This window comes from Schistocerca americana, chromosome 5 (genome assembly GCF_021461395.2).
Source record: "Schistocerca americana isolate TAMUIC-IGC-003095 chromosome 5, iqSchAmer2.1, whole genome shotgun sequence".
Lineage (NCBI taxonomy): Eukaryota > Metazoa > Arthropoda > Insecta > Orthoptera > Acrididae > Schistocerca > Schistocerca americana.
In genome coordinates, this window is record NC_060123.1 from 400,060,961 (window position 1) to 400,086,494 (window position 25,534).

Sequence of the window (25,534 nt, forward strand, 5' to 3'; positions counted from 1 at the left end):
GTACAACTGTGAGAACCTAAATGGAAGCACTAGTTAAAAGTGTGGCTTCTACAATTGAGGGAAAGGTAACAAAGTTAATGAAGCCCCAGCCCTTTTGTACTGGCAACAGACGACAGTAGCTGTGTCACTTTACAAAGGTGAAACTATAAAGATTTTACTCAATCGGAGAATCCAATGACAGTACATGCAAAGCCTCCGAGGACACAGATGAATAGCGCAACTGCAGGGACAGTTGGGAATGTGGGTCTCACGGGAAGCATGCAAGGGATAAGTCCCTGCAGTCACGCTATCCATGTGTGTCCTGTTCCACTTGCAGTACAATACAATAACCTGCTCCTGAATTGGAATTCTCCTTCAAGGCTTCTGTGGTTTTCAGCGGTGCTGGATCTTCCCTATGTTCAGTAGCAATGTCACATATGGCAGTGATGATTGAGATTTCATCCAAGCTGCTGTGTTCTGCTGTTAGTGTCCCTGTGTTGAAGTTGCTTTTGTATACCACTATGACACTGTACTCCTGAAGTCTCAGTGCACATCTTGCCAGTTGATCAGGTGGACCCTTCAAGCTAGCCAACCAGCACAGAGAATGTTATCTGCCACAATCGTGAATAATTTGCAAAATAAATATGGCTGGAACTTGTTGAAGGCCCAAATAACTGCAAAGCAATTTTTCTCAGGTGTAGAGTAGTTCATCTCAGAATTGGAGAACACTCTGGAGGCATAAGCATTCACCTTTCCAGCACCTTACTGAATTTGTATTAGAATTGTACCTATCCCATAACCTCTAACATCAGTGTGAAGTTGTGCCATGGCATTCAGTGATAGCGCTGGAGAAGAAGTTACTGCCTTAGTCCCTCCTTAGGGCCTCTTTGTTGCACCTTATTCCAGGGAAATGTGATGTCTCCCTGCAGTAGTTCTTGTAAGGGACATGCCTTGGTATAGAACTCCTTTACAAATTTCCAGCAGTACTAGAAAGTGAAGAACTGGTGGACTGCTCATGAAGATACAGATATTGGAGAGGACAGGCAAGATTACAGTTTAAATGTTTGAGATGAAGATTAAAAGTAGCATCCAAGTAGGTGATGAGAGATTAAAAACCAAAATAGATTGTGTATATTTCAGCAATAACAATTATTTAAGGTGAATAAGAGTGCATATGTAATTTATAACAGTCAAGGTCATTGTTTTTTGAGCACCACTCATGACACTGTCTGTAAAGTGAATTATTTATGAACCATAACCTCAAGTGCCCACTAGTCTGGTTTACCATTATTATTAAATAATACAAAAATCAGTTCTAGTTTATAGGTTCAAAACAGTTCATGGTATCATCACTTACTGATTCAGGAGCTTTGATGAAAACTTTACTAATACCCAGCTGATACTGGTTTCTTTCCATGTTGACACTCTTCATGATTACCTCAACACCCTGTTTCTCATCACCTTTCCAATGTGGCCATGTTTCTTTGGTCAATATTGCATACCTAAAAGCAGAAAATTTCACAGATTTGAAGGAGATAAACAAAACGAGCATGTATGCATGAACTAACTATAGACATTAGGATTCCTCGTTGATATTTGCGATGCCACATCCTTAAGGGGTAGTGATACCCAACATGAAATCAATCAAGGACTACGTATATTTAAGCAGGAGAAGTAATTGAAATCAATTATTAATTACAAAAAAATAATCTGTTACTAAGAAACAAAAATTGTATATTAAACTTGTGTATTTTCTGGAAGTGACAGAGATCACAATAATGTGATAATGTTCTTCAGATACAGCAGTGTTTTTCCACCTGATTTTTCTTATTAAATAATTAATAAAAGTTACAGATGATCACCAAGATGGTGATTTCTATTAATCTTTGTACATAGACCCTGTCTTCATATGTAGGGATACGTCTGCAAGATGAAACTGGCAGTAAAAAGGTTGCCAATGCCTGGCAGCCTAACATCCGATATTGGTTCTTAGGTTGTTCGTAAAATTAGTGCAACTCTGGATAGTTGACTGTTTTTCTTTGAGCTAGATGTTTTAAATAGGGGCTAGGAGGAATAGCTTTGTTCACATTTTAGCTAAACTTCAGAGGAAAAACATATGATTTGGCAATCAGTACAATGCTGCTACACCACACAAACCAAAAATTTGGTACCGCATTGAAATAATTTTACCAGAGCGATGAAGTCTCTGAAGCATTGTGAAGGCTATTGTTATAATGAACTATCATTTCAATTGTATTGTTACTTGTTGGATCACATTAACACATTGGCTAATTCAACAATGGTGGCACACTGTATGACTGTCACTGACCCATTATGTCATCCTTACTGCCATTCATTCATTTAATCTAAATCTGAATCTACATGATTTCTCTGCAATTCACAATTAAATACCTGGCAGAAGTATCATCAAACCACCTTCAAGCTATTTCTCTATTGTTCCACACTCTAATGGAACGTGGGAAAAAACAAACACTTAAAATTTTTCTGTGCAGGCTCTGGTTTCTCTTATTTTATTATGGTGATTATTCCTCCCTGTGTAGGTGTGCTCCAACAAAATATTTTCACACTCTGAGAAGAAAGTTGGTAATTGAAATTTCATGAGAAGGTCCTGTCACAATGAAAAACGCATTTGTTTTAATGACTGCCACTCCAATTTACGTATTATATCAGTGGCACTCTCTCACCTATTTCACAATAATACAAAACAAGCTGCCCTTCTTTGGACTTTTTCAATGTCCTCTGTGGATCCTATCTGATGTGGATCCCACACTGCACAGCAATACTCCTGAAAAGGACATACAAGTGTAGTGTAGGAAGTCTCTTTAGTAGACCTGTTGCATTTCCTCAATGTTCTTCGGTAAATAAAAGGTCTGTTCAAAAAAAATTCCAGAACATTCATAATTTTACACCAATGGTGTGTTGGAGTGAAATGTGGTTGGCATCCCTGCACATGACTGTGTTTAATGTGCAACTGCCAGAAGTTTCATTGTCGTATGTCTGTTAGTTACTGTTCAGTGCTGTATCAAATAGAACATTGTGTCACATTTTGCAAATTATAAGATGGCAGATTTAGAGGAGCATTGCAGCTGCATTAAATTTGCATGAAACTCAAGAAAAACTTTACACAGACACATCAAATAATGCAGGAAGCCTGTAGTAATGAGTGCTTAAGCAGTACACAGTGTTATGAATGGTTCACATAGTTTAAAAATAGCCGGACAGAAGTTAAATATAACTCTCATTCAGGACGCTCTTCAATGTCTACCAACAATGCTCATTTCAGTTAAACTGAGCATGCCAACTGGAGACTCACTGTCCAGGGCTCATGAGTCAAGAACAAAAAGCCCTTCACCTCACAATCTGTGAATATCTTTTGGATTTCACAAAGGAGAATGAGATGTTCCTTAAAAGAATCTTAACTGGTGATGAGATGTGGGTCTATGGTTACGATAGTGAGACCAAGGTTTAGTCTTCACAACCAATCTGGAAAGGTTCTCCAAGCCCAAAAAAAGCTCGTCATGTCAGGTCAAATGCCAAAGCTAAGCTGACAGTTTTCTTTGACTTTGAAGAATTAGTTAATCATGAATTTGTGCCACAGGGACAAGCTGTTAATCGATGGTACTATCAGGATGTGCTGCAACTCCTGCATGAAAATGTGAGAAGGAAACGACCTGAAATGTGGCGAGACTATCTATGGCTCTTGCATCACGATAACACAGCCACACATTCATCCCTGTTGGTGCAAGACTACTGTGCAAAATATGAAATCACTGTCCTGCCTCATCCTCCATACTCTCCAGACCTAAGACCTAGGAAAGGGAAGGGAAAACTATCTGGGTTGATTGCAGAAAACTTAAGGGGAGACACTGTCACAAGTAGTAAAATACCAGTGGTCACAGGTGTCAGAGGGATGCGTTTTTTAGGGTAGGGAAGGGGGAAAGAAAAGAGAGATTGACAGACACACTCAGTTTGAGAAAACAGATGAACAGGAGTCAGATTTTAGCATACAGCTTCCATTTAAACAATGTTCAACAGAAAGTAATCAGAAACTGCCAGTTCATCTTCGCCAAAGCAGTTATAATCCCATTAGTATGCAGTATCAGTTATCTTTATTACACCATAACATTCCGGGACTCAGAAATAAAGTTGATGAACTACTCATTTGTACTGAAGAAATGAATTCATCTAACCAAATTGACATAATCTGCCTCTCTGAACATCAAGTGACCACTGGTATAGATATGTTAGACATTTCAGGATTTAAGCTAGCTTCCTACTTCTGCAAAGTAGATATGGATAGAGGAGGAGTTGCCACATTTATTAAAAACTGCCATAAATTCAAGAACACTGACATTAATAAATTCTGTGTAGAGTAGCATCTAGAAGTATTTGCAACAGAAGTACAGTTCCATAACAGATCCTATATAATAGGAACTATTTACCGAGCACCTGCAGGAAATTATAATCTATTCATAAATCATCTAGAAGCTCTTTTGGGTTATTTAACAGGAAGAAACAAAGAAATTTTGATTGCTGGTGACTTTAATACAGATTTTCTAATGCAATCTTCCAGTAAACATTTACTGTAGTTAGTAATGTTGTCTTTCAACTTAACTCACACTGTAAACTTTCCAACTAGGATCACTAAATCCTCAAGGACAGCTATTGATAACATTTTTATAGACAAATCAAAGGAACAAAATCATATCATAAAACCTGTAATAAATGGACTATCAGATCATGACATGCAGCTCCTTGTTATAGATGTAAATTCTAAGCAGATTATCAAAACTGCTAAATCTGAGTACAGGAGAGTAGTCAGTCAACCAAAAATTGAGTGTTTTAGAAAACTGCTCAAAGATATGAACTGGAAAGATGTTTATAGTGCTCATGACATGAATGAAAATTATAACACATTCATAAACAACATCAGTGCCATGTTTGAAAACTGTTTTCCTCTAAAAGTTACTCAAATTAAACGGAAGTCTATAATAAAACCATGGATTACACAAAGAATAAAGATTTCCTGTAAGACAAAAAGGAAAATGTATCTGTCAACCAAGAATAGCTCCAATGCTGATGATTTAGCTAAATACAAGGAATACCGTAAAATATTAAAAAAAAGTAATTCAGACATCTAAACAAATGCACTACGAGAAGAAGATAGCAATGTCAGGGAACAAAATAACAACAATATGGGATATAGTGAAAGAAGAGACTGGTAGAACCAGAAAGGAACAGGAGCAAATAGCATCAAGGGTAGATGACACATTAGTAACCGGACGGGCATAGTGTGGCAAATCTATTTAACAAGTACTTTACATCTGTTACTGATAGAATGGGATTGTTAGGATCAGTAAATAATGCCCTTGAATGTCTGAAACTAGCCTTTACAAATAGCTTCAGGTACATGAATATGTCACTCACTTCACCAAAAGAAATAACTTCCATAACAAAATGTTTAAAAACAAAGCATTCTAGTGGTTACGAAGAAATATCAACAAAGTTAATTAAGGCATGTTCTTGTGAGTTTAGTACAAGTCTAAGTCACTTGTGTAACCAGTCAATTATAACTGGGACATTTCCCGACTGACTAAAATACGCAGATGTTAAGACTCCATTCAAGAAAGGGGATAAAGAGACACCATCAAACTACAGACCGATTTCACTTTTGCCAGCATTCTCAAAAATTTTAGAAAAATTAATGTACAGGCAGCTTCTCAAACATCTGGCCATAAATAACATATTATCAAGAACACAGTTTGGATTTCTGAATGGTTCTGATATTGAGAAGGCTATTTACACCTACAGTGAAAAAGTACTTAATTCATTAAATAACAAATTACAAGCAGCAGGTATTTTCTGTGATTTGTCAAAGGCATTTGATTGTGTGAACCACAACATCCTTTTGAATAAATTAGAATTCTATGGTGTCACGGGCAGTGCTGCTGCAAAATAGTTCAAGTCATACCTCCCTAACAGGAAACAAAGGGTGTCAGTGCAAGGGACTAGTGAATTAAGTCGTCAGTCATCATCAGAATGGAAAGAAATTACATGTTGTGCCCCACAAGGATCCATCTTAGGGCCATTGCTTCTTCTTGTGTACATTAATGATCTCTCATCAGTTACACTGCCAGAAAAAGAGTTCGTTTTGTTTGCAGATGACACAAGTATTGCAATAAATAGTATGTTGAGTGTAGTTCTAGAAAGATCTGCTAATGATATTTTCATGGATATTAATAAATGGTTTAAAGCCAACTCACTGACATTGAACTTCGAAAAGACTCACTATATGCAATTCAGAACCTGTAAGAGGTTTCCACCCAGCATACGCATAAAGTATGAAGAAGAGCAGGTAGAAGAGGTTGACAGTCTTAAATTCCTGGGATTACAACTTGATAATAAATTTTGTTGGGAGGAGCACACCACAGAACTGCAGAAATGCCTTAACAAATCTGTATTTGCAATTCGAGTGTCAGCTGACATAGGCGACATAAAAATGAAAAAGCTTGCATACTTTGCCTACTTCCATTCCATAATGTCATATGGTTATATTCTGGGGTAACTCTTCAAGTCAAACAATAGTTTTTGGAGTCCAAAAGTGTGTAATACGTATTATTTGTGGAGTAAATTCATGGACATCCTGTAGAAACCTCTTCAAAGTACTGGGTATACTAACTACTGCCTCTCAGTATATTTACTCCTTAATGAAATTTGTCCTAAATAATATATCTCTTTTTCCAACAAACAGCTCAGTTCATACATACAATACTAGGAACAAAAATGATCTGCACAAGGACTTAAAAGCACTTACTTTAGTTCAAAAAGGGGTCCACTACTCAGGTACACTCATCTTCAATAATTTGCCACCAAACATAAAAAATTTAATTACAAAAAAAGATCAGTTTAAAAGGAGCCTGAAAGACGTACTAGTGGCCAACTCCTTCTACTCCATTGACAAATTTTTTAATAGAAACAAATGATGTATTGTATATATTCATACTATTAGTATTGTTATTACAGCTTTTTAAAGAAAAAAAATAGAATTTGACATGTTCCACATCCAGGAGGATCTCCTCAGCACAGATCTATGGAACGAAAAACTAATCTTATCTAATCTATCCTGCAGACATTTTTTAATTTCCAAAGTTGAAAACCCTAGTGAAAGGACAAAGATTTGCAATGATAGTCGTGATAAAAGAAAATTCCCAGACAGTGCTTTGAATGATCCTGCAAGAGGCATATCAAAACTGCTTCCAGAAATGGAAACTGTGTTAGGAGTAGTATATCAGTCGTAGAGCAGAGTATTTTGAAAGCATAGAAAAATTTTGTGGACAAAGTTCCTGAATTTTTTGAACAGACCTTGTATTTAGTTGCATTTACAGCCTTTATATTTGTGCAATTTATTGTGTAACTGAAACATAGTGAGTTCCTTTTAGTACTCTCTGGCTTCATACTTTTCATTAGTTAGACTCAACTGCCACTTTTCGCACCATACAGATGGCTTGCCTAAATCATTTTGCAATTTGTTTTGATCACCTGATGACCTTATAAGACATTAAATGACAGTATCACCTGCAAACAATCTAAGAGTGCTATTCAGATTGTGGCCTAAATCATTTATGTTGATCACGAACAGCAGATGCCCTAAATGATTTCCATGGGGAATGCCCGATATTACTTCCATTTTACTTGATGATTTTCCGTCAGTTACTATGAACTCTGACCTTTCTGAGAGGAAATCATGAATCCAGTCGCACAACTGAGATAATATTCCATAGGCTTACAATCTGATTAGAAGTCGCTTGTGAGGTACGGTGTCAAAAGCCTTTGGAAATCTAAAAATATGGAATCAAACTGAGACCCCTGTCAACAGCACTCATTACTTCATGAGAATAAGGATCTAGTTGTGTTTCACAAGAATGATATTTTCTGAATACATGTTGGCTGTTTGTCAAGCAAGTGTTATCTTGAAGAAAACTCATAATGTTCGAACACAGTATATGTTCCAAAACCCTACTGCAAATAGATGTTAGCGATATGGGTCTGTAACTCAGCAGATTACTCATATTTCCTTTCTTGGACACTGGTTTGACTTCTGCAACTTTCCAGTCTTTAGGTATGGATCTTTCAACAAGTGATTGGTTGTATATGACTGCTATATATGGAGCTACTATATCATCATACTCTGAGAGGAGCCTGACTCTTATACAATCGAGGCCTTGCCTTTATTAAGTGATTTACATTAAGCTGATAAGCTACACTGAGGACACCTGTTTCTAAGTTACTTATGTTGATAGTTGTTCTTGGTTCGAATTCTGGAATATCTACTTTGTCTTCTTTGGTGAAAGAATTTCAGAAAACCATATTTAGCAGTCTGCTTTAGTGGCACGGTGGTCAGTAACATCACCACTGTTATCATGCAGTGAAGAACTGATTGTGTCTTTCTGCTGGCCGTGCTTTACATATGACCACAATCTCTCTGGATTTTCTGCCAGATTTCAAGGCAGAGTTTCACTGTGGAAAGTATTAAAAGTATCTTGCAAATAAGTTAGCCACTACATTTGGAGCTTCTCTAAAGCTTTGTCAATCTTGAGGGTTTTTCTTTTTTTTAAATCTGGCATGAGTTTTTCATTGCGTCTGCAACAGTGTTCGGACCTGTTTAGTATACCATGGGGGATCAATATCATCTCTCATTAATTTATTCGGTATATGTCTCTCAACAGCTGTAGATACTATTTCTCTGCGTTTAAACCACATCTGGTCTACACTTACATATTCAGACTGGAAGCAGTGGAGACTGTCTCTTAGGAAGGCCTCACGTGAATCTTTATTAGCTTTTTTAAATAGAAGTATTATGTGTTTAATTTTGGTGGGTTTGGATGTTACAGGATTCAATCCAGCTACAACAACCTTGTAGTCACTAATCCCTCTATCTATCATGATGCTCCCTATCTGCTCAGGATTATCTGTTGCTAAGAGATCAAGCATGTTTTCGCAATCATTTACACTTTGAGTGGGCTCCTGAACTAACTGTTCAAAATAATTTGCTGAGAACACATTCTGAATGATTTTCGAAAGGATTTTGCACCTGCCTCTGACTTTAAATGTGTATTTTCACCAACATATCCATGGTAGCCGAAGTCACCACTAACTATTATTGTATGATTGAGGTACCAATTTGAAATGCAACAAGTTTTCTTTGAACTGTTCAGCAACTGAGTCAGGGGGTCAGTAAAAAGAACCAATTTTTAATTTATTCTGGTTATCAAGTATAACCTCTGCCCATACTAACTCACATGAATTATCTACTTTAAATTTCACTGTAAGGTAAACTATTTGTGGCAGCAATAAACACTCCACCACCTACTTTATTTAAACTATCCTTTCTGAACATGGTTAGGTCCCTTGTCAAAATTTCAGCTGAACTTCTTTTCGGCCTTAGCCAGCTTTCCATACCTATAACAATTTGAGCTCTGGTTCTTTTCCAACACAGCTATGGCAATTTACAGCTACAATATTGATTGTTCCTATGGCTACCCTCTTCCTGAGTTCATCCTGCACCCTTTGAAACTGAAGCCCTTTCTGCACTTTCTCAAGATCCTCTAACATAACAAACAACCCAGTCACCTCCACACAGCCCCCGATAGTTCTGTAGCCCCTCCTACTTGCAGTGGATGCCTGAGGTATTTAGCATAGCTCAGAAACCCACCATCCTATGGCACAAATCAAGGAATCTGCAGCCTACATTGTCCCAGAAATGCCTGAGCCTCTGAGTCAGACCCTCCACTGTGCTCTGTAACAAAGGACCACAGTTGTTTTTGTCAATGATGCTACAGATGGTGAGCTCTGGCTTCATCTTCCAAACAAGACTGGCACTCTTTACCACTTCAGTTAGCTGCCCAAAACCAGAGAGACATGAGCCGTTACCTGCAGTTAGCTGCTACCTGTGCTCTTCACGGCAACCGGAAGCACCCTTTTCACACCTGGGATGAGTTCTCCCAGCATACACACAGAGCTTTGCAGGCCGAGAGGCTTCCTTTGGGACAGGCTGAATGACTTCATCGGGCTCAGGGACTTCATCAGCTACAGCCAGTGCCCGAAACCTGCTCATCAGATGAATCAGAATGGCCCTCCGATTGGCTCCCCGTAAAGTCTTTTGGTGCCTGCCTCTCCTTGGGGCAACCCCCCACTTGAACACGGGTTTGGGGTTAATCAGTGGGGGCAGTACCCCTACCGTGGCCATAGTAGTGGGCCGATCGGGGTATACATGGATTGTACTGGACACCGCCCAGATCCCCACATCTGGCCCCCTCACAGGGATTCCCATTGGCTACAGCTTCAAGCTGTGTGAAGGATGCCAACACTTACCTGGAGCACCGCTAAGGGTCACCAACTTAGCTCGAATTGACCACAGCAATCACAGTCCCTATCCACACCAAAGACAGCAAATTGCATGCTACACAGTTGTTAGAACATTAGACTGTGCCCGTAAGCACTTAAAACACATAAAAAATTAAGAAAGTAAACTGGTATCCACTAAAATAACTGAAAATAAGTCGCTCTTGTTTGAAGCTCATAAGTAAAATTAGCAAGGAAGTGATACACTCGCCTTACCTGCAGCAGCGACAGAAGGTAGACTGTCTTGCTGACGGTCCAAATGACTCCAGAGTCTAATGATCTACTGCCAATGTATCACTATTTGATGATATCTCTCACTTGCAGGCCTCATTACCTAAAGATTTTTATTTATCCATACTCCTATTATCAAATTATCTGAGCAACATCAGCCAAATTTTTTCTTGTGTTTAAGTTCTACAAAGCAGTTACTCTTTGTCATATACTTCGGTACAATTAAGCTGTTCAGTCAGCATTGTTTGTCTGCATATGCCCTAACAAACACAATCTATCTGTTTTATTCAAGTGAGAATGGCTCTTATATCGGAAGTGTTGTAAGATCCTCACCTGTCCTATTTTTGCAAGTATAGCTTTTATCGTATCAACTGTGGTTAAGCAGAGAGCCTAGGCTCAATTCCACAATGCAAACAGAAAATGAAATCTGATGCTTGGGTTACGGTCAGCATGGAAGGTACAAGGCATTTTCCCATTTTTAGCAGAATTGTGGCTATTTCACCTAAGTGCACACTACTTCTTACATGTTTACTCTCAGTTTGGAATGACGTAATTCCTAGATGCTTCATTTAGAACACATTCACTGTGATTCTATATAAATACCAATGTTACAATGTTATTTATGAACAATCGTTTATTTCTCAACTACTGATGACCGAACTGACTTAATAAAAGTCACAACCACAATATTAGGATGCAATGACAGTTCCAATGTAAAAACAATTATGTAAGTGATATTAAAGCAATATATTTCCTTTTCCTTTTAAATCAATTTACACATAACCTAATTATCTGCCTCCGTGGCTGAGGTCACTAATGCACGTTCGGGCGGTGGCACTGTACCAGGGGGTAAGCTGCTTCAAATACTAGTTGTGGAGAATGTTTTCACTACCAGTATTTGGTCAGCAAGAGGAGGGTTGTTAAGCTTGGCGGCCCCCTTGGTGCTGTTTGCAAGGAGTAGGCTATGTGCTGGCACTGGGTTTCACCTTCTTTCTTCTCTCATATCATCATCATCATCATCACAACCCCCCCCCCCCCCCACCACACACACACACACACACACACACACACACACACACACACACACACACACACACATCAAATTGATTATTACCACCAAACGTAATAAACAAGATGCAGCAAAGAGACAATTGATCACAGTCTACATGTATGTTGTTACAGGAGTTTCCATTTGGTAATGGAAACACTTAATGTGAACATTATGTATAGAGCATGACTGATAACCTTTTACTTAGCATGCACTTGGGGGTATGGTTCATTAACTAAAATTAAATTACCTGTTCAGAAATTTTCTGAATGGTCGCCGATAAGCAAAACCAGCACGCCTGACACGTATATTTTCTTTCAGTCCAAGATATTCCACCTGATGTTTTACCCTCAGCTCCTCCCAATCTCGTGGTCGTTTGGTTTCATTTGGTTTTATACATCTAAAAACAAATAAATAAGAATCTTAGAATGTCAGTGTGATATCGTCACTTTCAACAATCTGAGCTGCAGTTTACATTTCTTATGATTATAAAGATAATCGCTGCACAAGTAAGATAGAAGTACACATGGAACTATGAGTCTGGCAAGAATTAAAGAAAGGGTTTACTGACAAGTTATTTTATTATTGAAAAATGGATTTCTATGACATTGCCAACTCTATGGAAAACATAAGGTAATAAAATGAAAATTAATATATTATGAGACAGAATTGCTGGGCAATACTTACCTCAATTAGGGACATTCTTAATGCTGTCAATAGATATATTTAAAGGCAAAAGCGATGATATTATCCTAGCTTTTGTAACTGTTAGCTTCTTCCAAAGGGAGGTTTAAAAAATAAGAGCAAGTAATTCTCATCCTAGGAGTTTAGGTAGTTGCCCTTTCTTTTTCACCTTTCCCAAATTATCTCTCCCTGAGGAAGGAACTAATAATTACAAAAGCTAGAATAGTGTCATCACTTTTACTTTTATATGTATCTGTCAGCAGTACTAAACATTTCACCCCTTAATGCTACATTCTTATCAGCAAGTATGCCACATAATTTAGTAGTTTTCTTACCTGAATTTTCATTTGACACAATTAAAATTAAAATTACATAAACAACTGCAGAACATTGTGTATGAAACAACTGACAGCTAAGTTTTGCCCACTGATTAAATTTGATTAGATGTACTTTTCATTCCAATAGGCCCACAGTGAGAAGATTCAACAGGATGTAGAACTTGTCAGAAAAACAAGAAGACACAAAAAAATCTACAAAGAAAAACAAATATGCTAATAAGCCTTCTACAGATCCAAAGAGAAATTGTCCTCATGGATGTGGACAAGTCCAAAATATCTTAAACATATTTTCAGTTAAAAAGTAATAAATAATTCATCACAAAGAATGTAAATGCTCAACTCCCCGATGTTCACAGTTATGATAATTCTTAGGCTATTGAACCATGCATCATCGAACTGAAAAAATCATTTTATAGCCCTTATTTACAACTATTCCATTACCAACCTGAAATTATAAAAAAAGTCAGATTGTACTAATACTCACATTATTTGACATTATCAGTAACATATACACATCAGACGTGTATCAATGGAGGAGGAGGAGTTGGCCATCAATAAAATCTTTATGCTCCTCTTACACTGAACTTTAGAAGTAGTTAAAATTTTTATGGCTGCTGACAAGTTATTGAAAGTAAGTGTGGTGTCACCGCCAGACACCACACTTGCTAGGTGGTAGCCTATAAATCGGCCGCGGTCCGTTAGTATACGGCGGACCCGCGTGTCACCACTGTCAGTGATAGCAGACCGAGCGCCACCACACGGCAGGTCTAGAGAGACGTACCGGCACTCGCCCCAGTTGTACAGCCAACTTTGCAAGGAACGGTTCACTGACAAATACGCTCTCATTTGCTGAGACGATAGTTAGCATAGCCTTCAGCTACATTTGCTACGACCTAGCAAGGCGCCGTATTCAATTCATATTGAGATTCTATTAATGTATCATCAAGAGCGATGTTCTACAAATGTGGATTAAAGTTAAGTATTCCAGAAGCTACGTACTTTTCTTTATAGCATTCATTACGTATCACGTTTCAGACCTCACGCCAGCCTGCGTGAGTTTAAGCGCGTGCCTTTCGGCTTCCTCGCATTGTGTCTAGGCTGTCTTGTCTAGACACAACAGTAAGATGTGAAGAACTGTGAAGATTATTCTTGTTTCTAGTACCAACTGCATGATCCAAGCCTTAGATGAAAGAGAAATATATATTTCATTGAAAAATTTCAGTAAGTAATAAATATACTCGGAAGCAGTAGTTATTCCTAGTTTCCTGAACTGGTCTCTGCATGATGTTCTTGAGTTCGCACCACGTAAGAAATGTGAGCAAAGAGTGACAGAAATTTATGTTTTTCTTAAAAGTAAACTCCCTCAGATATCATACATTTGTGGCAGTTCTTTTCCCAATCTCAGAAGCACTTCTGGAACTCACTTTTAGTTATGGTGTCCAGCTCCTTCAGCAATTCTGTTTTTATCTCATCAATGGCGGCAAAATCATGTCCTTTCATGGTTCTATTCAACCTTGAAAGAAGTCGTAAGGGGTAACGTCTGGGGAAAACGATGGCCGAGGCAACATAACTGTTTTATTTTTCGCCCAAAAATCACTGACAAGCACTGAGGTGTGAGCAGGAGCATTCTTGTGGGGCAGTTTCTATGAGTAGTTTTGCTACAATTCTGATTGTTTTCTTCAGATTGGTTCATGCAAATGACAAGTAACTTCCAGGTAGTATTCCTTATTGACCATTTGACTGTAAGGCAAAAACTTGTAGTGCACTATCCTATTGTAATCAAACAAAACAGTAAGAATAACCTTAAAATGATGTCTATGTGACATTGTTTTTGGTTGAATTTCAACAATTTTGAAACAAACTTTGTTGGCACAGAAGTTGCTTGGCCTTGGCATGAGCCAAAGACTGTGCCAACATCATTAGCAACCCCCCCCCCCCCCCCGGAATTTTAGACAGTAACTGATGTGGTAGGGCATCCAGGGCTGTCATTGCCTTCAATGTGTTCTAGACCCTTTATACCACTCATGAGCTCTTGTCTTACACACAGTAGATTTGCCAAAAGCCACTGTCAACATTTCAAATGTGGTGCTGCACTTTATTCCATTTTTCAAGCAGAATTTAAAGAAAATTCTTTGATCCATTTTTTTCATAAGTACAAATTTTCCAAGGATTCAAAAGCACATATAACCTTTTCGAATGTCAACAATAAACTGAATATTCAAATCAGCTGAAAATGCAAACTTAAATCAGGAATATGTGTACCAACAAGATGAAAAAAAATTAAAATCAGATGTACGAGTCCTTGAAATTACAAAATTTCCGTTACTTTTTGGTCGCTCATTGTACAATTCTTATCGCATGTTTATCGACCCAGAAAAGTTTAGCTTGGCTTGATGAGTTACCACAAAAAATTTTATATGACATTATGTAATGAAAGTAAGTATAATATGTTGTTTTTTTATTTTTATATGAAACAATGGAAAATTCCAGTTGGAATAACAATATTATGAAAAGGAAAGTTGTCACTCACCATATACACATGACTGCAGTCTCTGGCAACTGAAAGCCACACTGCGAACAGCAGCCCCATCTACTTTTGAAGAAGGCCTTACTGGCCGAAAGCTTTTTTGTGACACTCTTTTCGTTGTGCCTATCTGCGACTCAGCATCTTTGCTATATGTTGAGTGGCAACTTTCCTTTTCATAGTATGGTTATTTTTATATCACCTATGTCTAACAACATTTGCATTGTGTATAAAGTTTGTTTGGGCACTTCAGAAGTACTGTGGTATGAACCTCTCAGTTGAATTTCGAGCTGTAATCCTGAGAATTTATCATTTAACTGCTTCTGTCTGTCAGTCATCATGTTTTAGACATATTCTGGCAGGAAAACGCTCACAAGTTCTGAACTGCATGTAGTACATTTATTCTGAGTTTACTGGCAAATAATCAGCTAGAAACTATTTATTAATGTCCATAAAAATTTCACTAGCCAATCTTTTTAGGAGTATATTTGATTTGCCATTATTGCAATGCATATATCATCTGCAAATAAAACAATCTTGACATCTGGTAATGTTACAGGTGAAAAGTCATCAATGTACACAAGAAAAAGTAAGGCCCCAAAGGTGGAACCTTGTGAGACACCATATGTACTTAGCTCCCAGTTGGATGATACCTGATAGCTTAATATTGTTTCTTTCCTAATAACATCATTCATTTCCTGTCAAGAGATATAGTATTTTAACCATTTTGCAGCATTTCTTGCAACACTGTGAGATTCTTATTTCCTTAAAAAGAATGTTGCGATTTACACAGCCAAATGCTTTTGACAGATCATAAAATATACCAGTCACCTGTAATTTATTGTCTACTGAATGAAGTACATTACTGTTCTTTGTGCAGCTAGCTTTCCCAATATCAGAACCCCTTAGAAACATTAACTGTGACTTTGACAATAAAGTATTTGTTGTCAGATAGTTAAGAAGTTGATTGTTATTATCTTTTCTAAAATTTTCAAGAATGTTGGTAAAAGTGAAATTGGACATAAATTTGACTGTATTTATTTATTGCCTTTCTTAACCAAAGGCAAATTTCAACCACTCAGAAGATGATTCACTGGTAAATGACTGGTTACACAGATAACTCAATATTTTGTTAAACTCAGATGCACACTCTTTAAGTGACTTCATTGATTTTTTTTAATAACAACCACTGTAATTTTTGTATTTAAAGATCTTATGGTGGACATTACTCCTACTGGTGTAGTGAGCGTCACATTCATATTACTGAAGATACCGTAATGACTGGTATGATATATTCCATTGCAGCATCTACTGAACCTGACAACACCATTTTTCTAGAAACAGTTATGGAATGCCGAGGGCTGAGTGTCACCCTATTAGAGACAGCAATGATAACAGTGACAGAGAGAGAGAGAGAGAGAGAGAGAGAGAGAGAGAGAGAGAGAGAGAGAGAGAGAGAAAGGGAGTTCTGTTAACTATTATTTGTAGTTCATATGGTGTCATTTCCTGAGAACAAAACAGAAGCAAGAAACAAATGTAATGATAATGCTACTTTCAAATATCAACTATTGCAGTGGTCTTCCTTTAAAATTCTGTTGATACATTAATTAACTGTACTGAGATAATTGAAGTAGTCAGTGGAAGAAAGTCCTAACCCTTAATTTCATGAAATTAGTCTGTTATGGTTTCAGCTGCATTACAAGTTGATAACATCCAGTTACATTTCTACTGATAGAAAGTGCTGATGGCTAAATGCACTATTTTGTCTCATCATAGTTTTGTTCTTACCTTTGAATGAAAAGTGTCATCTGACAGAGTTACCATACAAGTTATTCTGAAATCTTGTAATCAAATAAAAAGATGGCTGTTTGACAAGAATGTTAATGACGACTGTGATCCACTCACTGATGACAATGCTGCAGATCCTTATTACCCATTTGGGAATCATCAATTGTTGAAAATACCAGAAGTGTGGGTTAGCACTATATTGCCACCAGTCTAACATCAAATGGTTTTGGCATAGAATTTCTTATGATCTTGGGGCATTTATTAACATTTTGAGGGTATAAACTTAATGTAAAAAATATCAGAGAGTTGTAACTTTTTTCTTTCACTTTCTAGCAAGAGGAAAACTTACTATACATGTGTTTGAGGGTTAACACTGTTTTAGTGCTAATGTTAAACAATGTGTGTTATCACATTTTTTTCCTGATTTAGTTCTCTACAAACGTTCGTGTATGTGTGTATTTTGAGAAACAATCATGGTCTACAGCCACTGACAGAAAAGATGGAAACGGCAGGTCACCACATCTTATGCCAAATAGACCACAATAAACCAGAAACGAAGTACTGCTAAGAAGGCAGGCTTTATGTACATTATAAATGGGAAGTTGTTTCTGAACAAACTATTGGTCAACTGTGTAGTTGTCTTCAGAAGAATTAAGAAAAACTATAAAAAGTCAAGAATGATATTTTTTATTACTACTGGAAACTGACTGACCAACACAATTCATTTTTATTTAGACTTGCAAAATCATATCCTGTGGTATGGCCGAATGTCATCACAATCTTCCCAAAAGTGGAAGTCATATAATTTTATCATCAATACATATGAATAATTGCAGAGTGTGAGCAGAAAGTATTTTCTGGTGGTGCATGGTCGTCAACAAAACAGAACCTATTAGAAAGAGTATGAGATAGACAGCTGTTTACTGAAGTATGTCCATAATATGAAGATAAAGAGGAAGAAGTTGATCCTATTTTTGGACAACATTGGTGCACAATATTAAAACTACAAGATAGTTGCAATGGTACTTACTTGGCAACAAGCTACGTAAAAATTCATTGCAAATTAAATTACAAATTAAACAATGGAAAATCAGGGTGGAATAACAACATATTACGAAAAGTAAAGCTGCTGCTCACCATATAGCACAGATGCCGAGTCACAGATAGGCAAAACAAAAAGGCTGTCAGCAAATAAACTTTTGGCCAAAAAGGCCTTCATCGGTATTAGCCAAAACACACACACACACACACACACACTCTCTCTCTCTCTCTCTCTCTCTCTCTCTCTCTCTCTCTCTCTCTCTCTCTCTCTCTCTGGTCTCAGCAGATTGGTGACTCAGCATTTGTGCTATGTGGTAAGTAGCAACTATCCTTTCCATAATAAATTACAAATTTTTTACATTGAAATAGCTGCCAACTTCATACCACGTCTTGGAAGAAATTGAATCTTATTTTCTGATACCTGGCCACACTTTCCTTTCAACTATACTGTGAAAGTTTATTGTGTTTAGCAACTTCGGTATATTCTTCTCTAATGTATGATAATAAGAGTTACGTATTTGGTCTCAAAAGTTTTACAGATACTTTTTGATGAAGACATTTCTACCCAACAAAAGTAGGAACTACATTACAAATAAAAAAAAACTACGTGATTGTCCAAAGATTTGTAATGCATATCACATATTCACAGCTAAATAAATAGTGGAAGGAAAAGTCACAATTATTAACATTTTAATTAATAATTAATAAATTTAACCAAACATATAACACTAAACAGCTCAACATTATGTTTGTGGGTTGGCATTTATTTCCACTGACCCCCTCAATTTCGTTCCACCTTTTCTAGACCAGTTGTTGTTTGCAATTGGTAACATTGACATTCATTGTATACTGTTTCACATGAGCACATAACACACATGAAAGTCGTTGTTAGCTATTACGTGATTTTCAAAGTTCTGTTCCCTTCTAACAGTGTAACGTAACTCTTAGGGCTGCTCCACATAATCATGTAAAAGTACTTTTGAATTGTTAATAATTACTAAGACATTTTTACAACAAATGGGACATTAACAAACCATTTGAATGTGAGCCCCAGAATATATCAGACAATATGAACTGTGATAAAAGAATCAGCAGTTCTTCATTTTAACTCATTTGCAAAAACATGAGACAGATTCCTACAACTCACCTGATATAATGTGGTGTGCATTTTTTCAGTTCATCAACTAATGCATTTGCTTGTGCTCTAATCTTGCTCCCAGCTGTTGTTGGTCGAGACTTTGCACTAGTACTTATCTGGTCGGGAAACAAGCTACGCAAAAATTCACTGCAAATTAAATTACAAATTATTTACTCTAAAATAGCTGCCATCTTGATACCTATTGTAATTTATTCACAAAGTAAAACATCAAGTTTATCGGAGATTTATGCTGCTTATTAATGATAGGAAATTATGCAGCATCAAAATTAATCTTGTCTTGTCACATACATACTAATTTCTTCTAAGTATCAGATATTAATATCTGTAAAAATCAAATTCTACACAACTCACTACTTACTTTTTACTTGACTGCATCAGCTCGATTAAGTCAGGAAATAGGACATCTCTATTACGATCACAAAAGCCTTCAATGCTGTAGCTAACAATTCCAGCATAGTGATGAATAATGAAACCTTCTTTGCAGGACTGGTAGTGTTGGTGTCCTGCAGATGCATTTGTTAATTTCTAAAAAATAAAACAGATGACTCAAATTTGGTAAAATATAAAGGCAATAGAGGAATTAATATCTCAGGATATATTGAATGAACCTACACCTCTACAGCTATAAATACACATGGTCTGCTGCAGCTTGCATTGTTTGAAATGGTTTAGTTATGTAATATTACTTAATCTTCTCCTTTCTCATTGAAACCTTTCTGTAAAGTCCCTAAGTTCACCATCTACACTTCAAAACTTTTTCAAAAAATCAATAATATATTATTGTTTACACTACACCTACATACTTTTTGATTATCACAGTTACATATTCTCCAAAGCATTCACCCTTCAGTTCAGTTCAATAACAGGGAAAATTAGTCCTATTAACTATACTGTTTTGGTATTAATCACAAGGAGGATAAAATCCTACATCGTTCTTCCTGCTGTTATTAATTACCAAACAAATTTCTACCAAAAACTGTAACTATGTTAAAAAAATCAATGAGGTCTAAGCTTTCATCAGCCATTTCAACTGTCTGACAGTATTGGTTCATGACATGAGAAATTCATTAGTAAACTTACGTATTGCGACCAAACTGGTTGGTATAAATATTTGAACAAATTAAATTTTTGAGAAATCTGGGTACATGTTAATATTTTTATATTTTCCTGAAAAACACAGTGAAGAGATTTCTATGTCTTAATTGGGCACGAAACAATGTTTCAGTACTCTTTATGATGTGCAGATAGGGAACATGGGCGGTTTGTGAACCCTCAGCAACATCAGTTATAATTCCAGATTGACAAAGAATGTCTTACAACACATTATGAGGTGACATTATTCAGTCACATGTATTTTATTTGTCACTCCAAATGTTCATTGACTTAAATGCAGATTTTGTATCAGTGTATGCATGACATAGTGTAACTAATTATCCCTGTACTAGAAAGCTGTAAGACATTTTAACGCTTAAACGTCTCACAACCTTTCAGGCAGTATGATCAAAATTCCTCTGAATTATTATATAGAATCAAGTTAGTTGCTAAACACAACAAACTCTACCAGAAAGTTTATATAAGTACAGCATGACATAGCGATGATTCCTGAACAACATCGGGCACTACCAGTTACTGTTGTGATGCAGTATGGAAGTCTGAAGATGAACTGATAAGATACAGCTCATAAAGTGGCTAGATTACTGCAATACCAGCCAGGATTCAACCATCTGCTTGTAAAGAGGCATGGCTGGAATTCCAGTTCCACTAATGGCATTTACCTCCTTCATGTGATAGCTGGATTTACATTACCTGTAACTTGTAACAGAGCACCTGGTCATGACAGAATTCATTACAAGTTGCAAATTTCATTGGGACAACACAGTAATCCTCCTACACAATTTTCAAAATACTACAGAGTGACAATAAATATCTGGATTCATGGGAAGATACACTTTCCATACTTCTCCTGAAACCTGGAAAAGATAACATCTGCCATCTACCGTAAAATGAGGTGAATCCGATCCGGTGGTGTCAATCTGGTCATTTACCAGTTTTTCCACGTTTAGATAACTGACCACAGTATTTTAACAATTACAATGCAGCTGACCATTGCCGTGAATTCTTAACTAATCTATAAACAACAAAGGTGTATCGGAGTGCACGCAACCAGCGAATCGCATTGTCAGTAGGTGTGTGATTCTTGTTCTACACTTGTGTAACCAACACAAGAGTACAAAACCTTCTGCTGGCGCCTGTTACTTCAGTGTAACTGGTAAGTTGCAACTTTATTGCTGGCATATGAACTTCTTATGTGATACAGTTTTGTTTTTCGTTCATTGCTAATACTGCTTAGGTCACTATGCAGGCCTAATTACAAAACTGCGTTTTTGTAGGGTGAATTCAATCACATGAGTATATCAAAAGGTTCTGGGACCAACATGGAAATCTAATTACAAACCAGAATTTATTCTAAATGTGGTGAAAGCTGTCAAATCAGGAAAATTAAGCATTTGGAAAGCTTCAGAGCAATAAGCAGCTCCATATACCACATTAAATGACAAACTCAAGGAAAGGTACAAATACAAAATAGGCGGCCAACCAGTGTTAACCAACAGTGAGGAAAAAAGCCTGGTTAAAGGATTATTGTGTTGCGCGAAATGGGGGTTTCCTCTGAGGAATAATTGTGTTAGGTATATCGTACAGGTGTATCTCAATCAAGCAGGGAGGACTGAAAAAAAGATTTCTTGACAATCGACCTGGGCATGAGTGAGCAAAATCTTTTCTGAAAAGAAATAAAGAACTAACAGTTAAAGTAACTGAAAATGTGAAGAGGGCAAAGGAAGCAGTGGTGTCCCTCCCTCCAACATTATAAACTATGACGAGACAACCTTTTGTGATGACCCTGGATAAGTGAAAGTAATAGTGAAGCGAGGCACAAGATATCCTGAAAGGATAGTGGATAGTTCAAAGTCAAGTATCAGTGTGACGATAACAGCAGCTGCCGACATGTCAGTCCTCCCACCATACAAAGTTTATAGGGCAAAACACCTCTATGATACTTGGACTGAAGGGGGTGTAACTGGTGAAGGTTATAATAGGAATTTGAAGTGGTTGGTTTGACCTGACAATGTTTGAATCATGGATTGCTGAAATTGTCTTGCCTTATGCCCCTGCAATTGGGGGGGTCCTAAAGTGATTATAGGTGACAATTTCTAGAGTCATCTGTCATGTAACATGATTAAACTGTGCCAGGAACAGGACATTATATTTGTGCTTCTACCACCTAATTCTACTCATCTGTGTCAGCCACTTGATGTGGGCTCTTTTAGACCTTTGGAACTTGCTTGGAGAAATGTACTAGATGGTTGGCAAAAGAAGAATAGAGTGGTACTCAAATTTCCTTGGTTGTTGAAGAAACATTTGAAAATGTAGCTATCATGTCCAAATCAAATGAAATATCTGGGTTCAGAAAAGTAGATATCTTTCCTTTCTGTTCTGATGAAGTCATTTCACAGATTCCAGAAGCAACTGATAACAATGCACATGGCACCAGCTCATCAGAAGTTTCTTGGGCAGCAGCCTTCGAAATGCAATTGAAACAGGTTCATTCTAATGAAACAAAAGCAAAACCACGCCAAGCAAAGCATTTAGCATTAACTCCAGGAAAAGGAATTGTTATCAGCGACTTCAATGAAAATGATAGTGATGGGGCTGCAAGCAGGGAGTCCCTATACGGAAACATCTAAAAGTGATCTAGAACAGCACGAGGCAAATGAAAATGAAGAAATGGACAAGAAGAAGGATGAAGATTGGCATGAATTTAAGAAAACGATTTCACCATAGTAAAATTTCCCAGGAAAAAAGTTCAGGTTTTTTTATTGGTAAAATTGAAAGCATCTCTAATAACACCTATGAAATGATATTTCTCAGAAAGAATGTTCTTTATGGTAATGTTTATTTTGTCTTTCCAGAAATTGATGATGCAAATGAGATAGAAAGAGCCCTAATTATTAAAAATGTTACAGAACATAGAAGATGAGGTAAATTTAATTTTGAAGGAACAGATGATTATGACATTGAGTAAATACTTTTCACATTGAATATGACATACAATAACCAAAAATTAATATTTGTTAGTCAAATTTCATGAATGCAAGTGTTCATGAATGCAAGTGTTTTTATAGCAAAAATCTCAAGTTTGATGTGCTTGTAAACATTTGTTTAGTCTAGTAATTGTAAAATTTTGTTACAAATACAGCAATATATTTTTAAAAATCAAAACAGTGAACGGATTCACCCATTGGAAGTCTGATTTTATCCCTGCATACAAAATACAATGGTGATCAGATTCACCCCAACTGAGGAGGTGAAACCGATCAACAATTCATTTAAAATAATAACTGCAGTTCTAAACTAAAAATTACATAATACATGAATATATCATTATCAAGGTCATAAAATTAACATATTGAACTTTTATTCCGAGATCACAATAGTAAATGGATGAAATTTTAAAAAAACTGCCGTTTTTGATCGGATTCATCTCATTTTAAGATAGATGTTACAGAATTGCTTTAACTATCTTTATAGAGAAGGTAACTCTCCTCCGTCCAAAAAGGTCCTGAAGGACCCAACAATACTGACCGACTGCCGTGTCATCCTCAGCCTATAGGCTTCACTGGATGGGGATATGTAGGGGTGTGTGGTCAACATACCACTCTCACGGCCATTGTCAGTTTTCATAACTGAAGCCACTACTTCTCAATCGAGTAGCTCCTCAATTTGCCTCACAAGGGCTGTGTGCTCCCGGCTTCCAAACAGTGCTTGACAAACCAGACAGTCACCCACCTAAGTGCCAGCTAAGCTCAACAGCACTTAACTTCGGTGTTACCACGCGTCAGTGCCATTAGTGTATTATGTCTTATCCAGACACTTTCTTCGATTCAAGGTCTTTATCCATCATTCATTAGGTCTTTATCCATCATTCATTACCTGACGCTGATAAAAGCAGCTGTGAGATGTATCGGCAGGCTGGAATGGGGCTTACAGGAACATTTTCCAGCCTTTGTTTAATCCCCCCCACCCCCTGCCAGGTGGGACCTGGTGATACAACATGTCCTGGGTAATTGTCACTCACCTGGTCTTAATTTATGTTGATTTCTTTGGTCTCAGCATTTCTTCACAGCAGCTATTTCTTTCTTCACTCCTTTTTAGTTTTCTGCATCTTTCATTTTCTGACCTGTCTATTTTTTGTGGCACCCACCTACCTCCATCACATACAAAGGACTTAACTTTCCACTCTTATTAACTCGTGCACAATATTTTGGCAGTAATCCCCATCTCGTGTATTACCATGTCTACCACCTTTAAGCTCTCAGGTTTGCAAATCTCATCCAGTGCAGTCACCAACAACTAGTCTGTCCTACTCATCTGGTCCGGTAAGTCTCCACTGATCTGGAGTCCTGGACAACGTCTCCAATCTCTACCCCTTTTCATAAACCTCGCCAGACCTTTCCCGTTACTCCTCTTCCTTCCCCTTCAACCCTTCACTCAACGGCTTCAAAAGCTTGCAAACTTTAATACTTTTTATATGTGTGTCCTCCTGCTGCCACTTGGTGAGTAGATTTTTTTATCTATCCAATTACATTCTATTTTCAAAAACCAATTATTTTTGCTGATTTAGTAAATATTACTGATCACATAGAAACAAAAGGTTTTCAACAAATTTTCAAAGTGTGGATCACTGATCACTTCTCCAACAGGAGGACCAGCTAGTGAGTAATACTTGAGGTGTATGCTTATCGTCATGCCACATTTTGGTTGACTGTATTTTGCATGAAGTCAAGAGGGTATGCCAAAATTTTTGCTGTGGACTTTCCTCCTCTTTTGAGTGATGACATAAAAAGTATCGAATGCTTTTTAAAATTGAGTCTGATTTTCTGATTAGTCCCAAAACTGTTACAGTGAATCATTTACTTTCTTTGAGAGGTTGATTTGTGAAGACACATAGAATACTTTTCCACCATTTGATGTACCTGTTATATTTCTTATTATTAGTAGCTGACAAACCTGGCACTGCCCGGGAATTCATTTTGCCAATTTTCTATTAGAAACCAAAACAAAAAATAAACTGTGTTTGCAGTCAAGTATCAAAAAAATTTCAGTTCCACCAATTCATGAAAACACCGTCGAAATCATGAAACAGTCATACAAAGATATACGCACAATGTTCAAATGTGTAAGTACAATATCCAAATTAAAAAAAACATGATTCCACACAGTTTCTGTACACTCAGTGCAGCTGCTTTACATGTCTACAATAC

The 25,534-nt window shown here is 37.1% G+C and overlaps 1 protein-coding gene across 2 annotated transcripts in view; it reads right to left on the reverse strand.

Annotated features, from left to right (window-relative positions):
• Nucleotides 1–25,534, reverse strand: part of LOC124615360 (unconventional myosin-Ie-like) — a 384,348-nt gene that overhangs the window by 66,013 nt on the left and 292,801 nt on the right. For both annotated transcript variants that reach the window (XM_047143176.1, XM_047143175.1), the window contains 4 exons: nt 19,573–19,739; nt 19,203–19,340; nt 11,931–12,080; nt 1,337–1,481 (listed from right to left, as the gene is read on the reverse strand). In XM_047143176.1, coding sequence (XP_046999132.1) covers nt 1,337–1,481; nt 11,931–12,080; nt 19,203–19,340; nt 19,573–19,739 — 600 coding nt within the window. The remainder of the gene's footprint in view (nt 1–1,336; nt 1,482–11,930; nt 12,081–19,202; nt 19,341–19,572; nt 19,740–25,534) is intronic.